The sequence below is a fragment of the Echinops telfairi genome, unplaced genomic scaffold (genome assembly GCF_000313985.2).
Source record: "Echinops telfairi isolate 266 unplaced genomic scaffold, ASM31398v2 ScPeMD7_3533;HRSCAF=4204_0, whole genome shotgun sequence".
NCBI classification, from domain to species: Eukaryota; Metazoa; Chordata; class Mammalia; order Afrosoricida; family Tenrecidae; genus Echinops; species Echinops telfairi.
The window spans coordinates 54928373-54932848 of record NW_022107431.1 but is presented as its reverse complement, the minus strand read 5'-3'; the positions used below and the strand labels follow the sequence as shown (position 1 = coordinate 54932848).

The following is a 4476-nucleotide window of genomic DNA, read 5'->3' as shown; positions in this document are numbered from 1 at the left end:
CCTTCAGGAAGGGCCGAATCACAGTATACAGGGCATGGATATACCATGGTTGATTGACAAAGTGAATCCCTCCAAATCGTGCTGGGAAGCTGTCCTAGAGTAACACAGAAAAAGAAAATCTCAAGTTAGTCTTACAAAAAAAAAACCACTAAAAATCAGAGTCTCAACTAGTATAAAAAAACAATTGGCACTGTGCTGGTTTTACAGAAAAGTAAATGAACTGAAAGAATTGCATAAATTTTCTTTTAATTTACATATCACAAATGAGATTTTCTAGTCAGAAGCATGCCTGGCATAAGTTCATTATAATATTTTTGAGAGAACATTTTTATGAGTCTTAGTGAATTAGTGTTTTGTGCATTGATTTCCAGGGCTGAACACCATTTTTTTGCAAAGTAATTTTTATGCCTGAGAACAACACACTATAAAAATACAATCATACTTCAAAATAATGAATGAATTAGCATAGCTAAAGTTAAATGTGTATCTTTTTATGTCAGTGCCTTATGCCATAAATATATAGATTTTCATTCTTCAAGAGCTTGTTAGAATCATAGAACTGAATCCTATGGAAATGTAGGCATAGTGTGCTTTCAGGTTATGAAACATTAGTTGCCAATGTTGTTATTAGTTGCCGTAGAGTGGATTCTGATTCAAGAAATGAGTATACAAAGAAAAACAAACAAACAATGTGTATATAATCAATAAAGATGTTGGCAAATAACCAGGGGTCCTCTACTCGTCTTAAGAAGTAGAACACGGTCAGTAACTTTGGGCTTCATTGTATTCATGCTCTTTTCTCTGGTCCCACGTTTTAAAATTCCGGATTATCACCCTCTTTCTTGCTGTTTTATTTATTTTTATACCAATATGCCTAATACATACTGTTGTTTTAAAGTACTTAATAAAATATATACACATCATTGTGTATATATGCTTCTGCTGAGAACTAATACTGTTTTTGAGTTTGTCTTTGAGGTATCTATATGTGCAGCTTTAATTCACTGCTACTGACGGTTATTATATAGTACACCACGAATAATTGACATTTTTTGCCATGAGATGTACTGACATAGTGGCTGTGACACTGGGGTCAACCAGTGCACGATGTTTCCAGTTTTATTTGTCCCACCATTACCCACATTGATAATCTGAATACTTGCCATTTTTAGACATGAACATCTTAAGTATGTTCAAGTGTATCTGCACAGTGTTTATCTTAAAATGGAAAGCTGATTCATGGGTACATCTTCAATTTGAAAGCATTGATGGAGACAATGAGACTCATTTATACCTTCTGCTCATTTGGAACATGTAAACAGACCAAGATTCAGCCTTTAGAACAAAATATGGACATTCTACGTGGTTTAAAAATTATGAAAAGTTGTGCAGTGGGGTAGTATCTTTCACCATATTGATTCAGTCTGTATACTGAGCAAATAATCTGAAGAGGCTGACTAATGTGAAGAAGAATGCAGTATCAGGAGAAGAGGATACGGAGATGCCACAGCATTGCTTACTGACAATGAGAACTTAAGGCATCCGCTGATGAAAATCAAACATTACAACTTTCAATGTGGATTTCAACTCAATATAAAAATACAAATCCTACTAACTCCTGGCTAAATAGACAACATCATGACACAGGAAAAAAAGACTGAATTTATCGAAGATTTAATTTTACCTAGATCCATAACCAAACCTTATGGAAGTAGTACTCATCAAACCCATTGAGCAGAACTCAATGCAGTTACTGCATTGCACTCGGGAATCTGCTGCAAAAGATCTCTGTAAAGTGTTAAAGAGCAAAGAGGCTACTTTGAGAACCACGTTGTGCCTGCTCCAACTCATGGTACTTTCATTCACCTCATGGAAAATGAATGAGGAAGACCAGGGAAGAATGTATTCCCTTGAATTCTGATGTTGGTAAAGAAGATTGAAAATACCATGGACTGCTAGAAGGACAAACGGATCTGTCTTGGAAGGAATACAGCCAGAATGCTCTTTGGGAGGGAGGATTGCAAAACTTTAGCTCACATTTCAGACATATGATGAGGAGACACCAGGCCCTGGAAAAGGACATCATGTTTGGTGAAGTGGGAGGTGAGTAAAACACAAGAAGAGCCTCAATGAGATGGACTGAAAAGTGGCTGCATGAGCAGGCTCAAACATATTAGCAATTGTTAAGGATGACACAGGACCTAGCTTTGTTACATTCTGCAGTACAGAGGGTCGCTATGAGTCAGAGCCGCCTTAGCAACATCTAAAAATATCATTTCTCACCTCTAATAACTATACATAAAAATCCAAGTTGTCCCACTGCCCACCTTAATTTTGGCCCATACACTTGTTGCTATCGTGAGGTGCCATTGAGAAAGCTGTGACTCGAAGCAGAACAAAACGAAACATTGCACAACCCTTTGCCATCCCCATAATTGTTCTTACATTTAAGCTCATGAGTGCAGCCACTGAGTCAATCCATCCTAGAGAAGATCTTCCTCTTTCAGTCGGCCCTCTACTTTACCACGCATGATGGCCTTCTCCAGAGACTGGTCTCTCCTGACAATGTGTCCAAAGAACATGAGACTGTCTTTCATCCTTGTCCCTAAAGGAGTACCTGGCTCTGCTTCTCCCAAGACTGATTCCGTTGTCCTTTTAGCATGGTACTTTCAATAGTCTTCTCCAGCATAATAGTTTTAATGCATCCATCTTTTTTTTATGGTTTGCTTCCTATTATTCTTTTTTTTAATCATTTTATTAGGGGCCCATACAACTCTTATCACAATCCATACATACATCAATTGTGTAAAGCGCATTTCTACATTCATTGCCCTCATCATTCTCAAAACATTTCCTCTCCACTTAAGCCCCCGGCATTAGGTCCTCATTTTTCCCCTCCCTCCCCACTCCTCCCTCCCTCATGAGCCCTTGATAATTTATAAATTATTATTTTGTCATATCTTGCCCTGTCCGACGTCTCCCTTCATCCACTTTTCGGTCGTCCGTCCCCCAGGGAGGAGGTCACATATCGGTTCCCTCTTTCCAACCCACTCTCCCTCTACCCTCCCAGTATCGCCACTCACACCACTGGTCCTGTAAGGATCATCCACCCTGGATTCCCTGGATTTCCAGTTCCTATCTGTACCAGTGTATGTCCTCTGGTCTAGCCAGACTTGCTAGGTAGAATTCGGATCATGAGAGTGGGAGCGGGGTGGAAACACTTAGGAACTAGAGGAAAGTTGCATTCTCGGTTGTTGCTACCTCGCACCCTGACTGGCTCGCCTCCTCCCGGAGACCCCTTTCATTGGTCTTCCTTATTCAATGTCCAGCTTTCACATTCATCTGAGTCAATTGAAAATATCATGGCTGACTCAGCACACGTCTCTGGTTCACCTTAGAGACATCATTGTCATTTTGTTAGAGAACGTTAGCAATCCTCTCACTGGGGCATGACTTCCACTCCCATCAAATCAATGATGACTCGTAGGGGCCCTGTAGGATAGGGTAGAACTGCCTCTGTAAGTTCAAGGCTACAAATCTTCCCAGGACCAGTGTCTAGCTATCAGAAGGAATAGCATATGGGGTCTTAAAGGCCTGTCTTCAGACAAGCAACCATGTAAGTGTTAAAACGTAGTATCTTACCATTTGATCACCCTTTTAAAAAAATCATTGTATTAGGGGCTCTTACAGCTCTTATAGCAATCCATAGATCAATTGTATCATTGACATTTGTGCATATGTTGCCATCATCATTTTCAAAGCATTTTCTTTCTACTTGAGCCCTGGTATAAACTCCCATTTATTTTCCTCCCTTTCCCATGCTCCCTCCCTCATAAACCCTTGATAATATATAAATTATTATTATTTTCTTAGCTTCCACTGACCACTGTCTCCCTTCACCCTCACCCATGTTTCTGTTGTCTGTCTCCCTTTGGGGGGGGGGTGGGTTATATGTCAATCACTGTGATATGTGTCCCCCTTTTTCCACCCACCTTACCCCTACCCCTCATGGTATCCCAACTCCCATTATTGTTCCTGAAGGGTATCTATCCTAGATTCCCTGTGTCAAGAGCTCTTTCAGAGCAGTGTACATGCTCTGGTCTATCTGGATTTGTGATGACAATTGGGGTCATGATAGTGGAGACGAAGAAGCATTAAAGAACTAGCGGAAAGTTGTGTGTTTCACTAATGCGGTACTGCACCCTGGCTGGCTCATCCCTTCCTTGTGACCCTTCTCTGAGGGATGTCCAATAGTCTACAGATGGGCGTTGGGCCTTCACTCTCCCCCCACCCCATCCCTTCATTCACATTGATATGAATGTTTGTTCTGGGTTTTCTGATGTTTGATACCTGATCCATCGACACCTCATGATCACATAGACTAGTGTGCTTCTTCCATGTGGGCTTTGTTGCTTCTCAGCCTGATGGCTGCTTGTTTACCTTCAAGCCTTTAAGACCCCAGATGCCATATCTTTT

The 4476-nt window shown here is 40.5% G+C and overlaps 1 protein-coding gene across 1 annotated transcript in view; it reads right to left on the bottom strand.

The window, feature by feature from the left end:
• Positions 1 to 4476, bottom strand: part of CLVS2 (clavesin 2) — a 91785-nt gene that overhangs the window by 23241 nt on the left and 64068 nt on the right. The window contains exon 4 of the mRNA XM_004702042.2: positions 1 to 94. Coding sequence (XP_004702099.1) covers positions 1 to 94 — 94 coding nt within the window. The remainder of the gene's footprint in view (positions 95 to 4476) is intronic.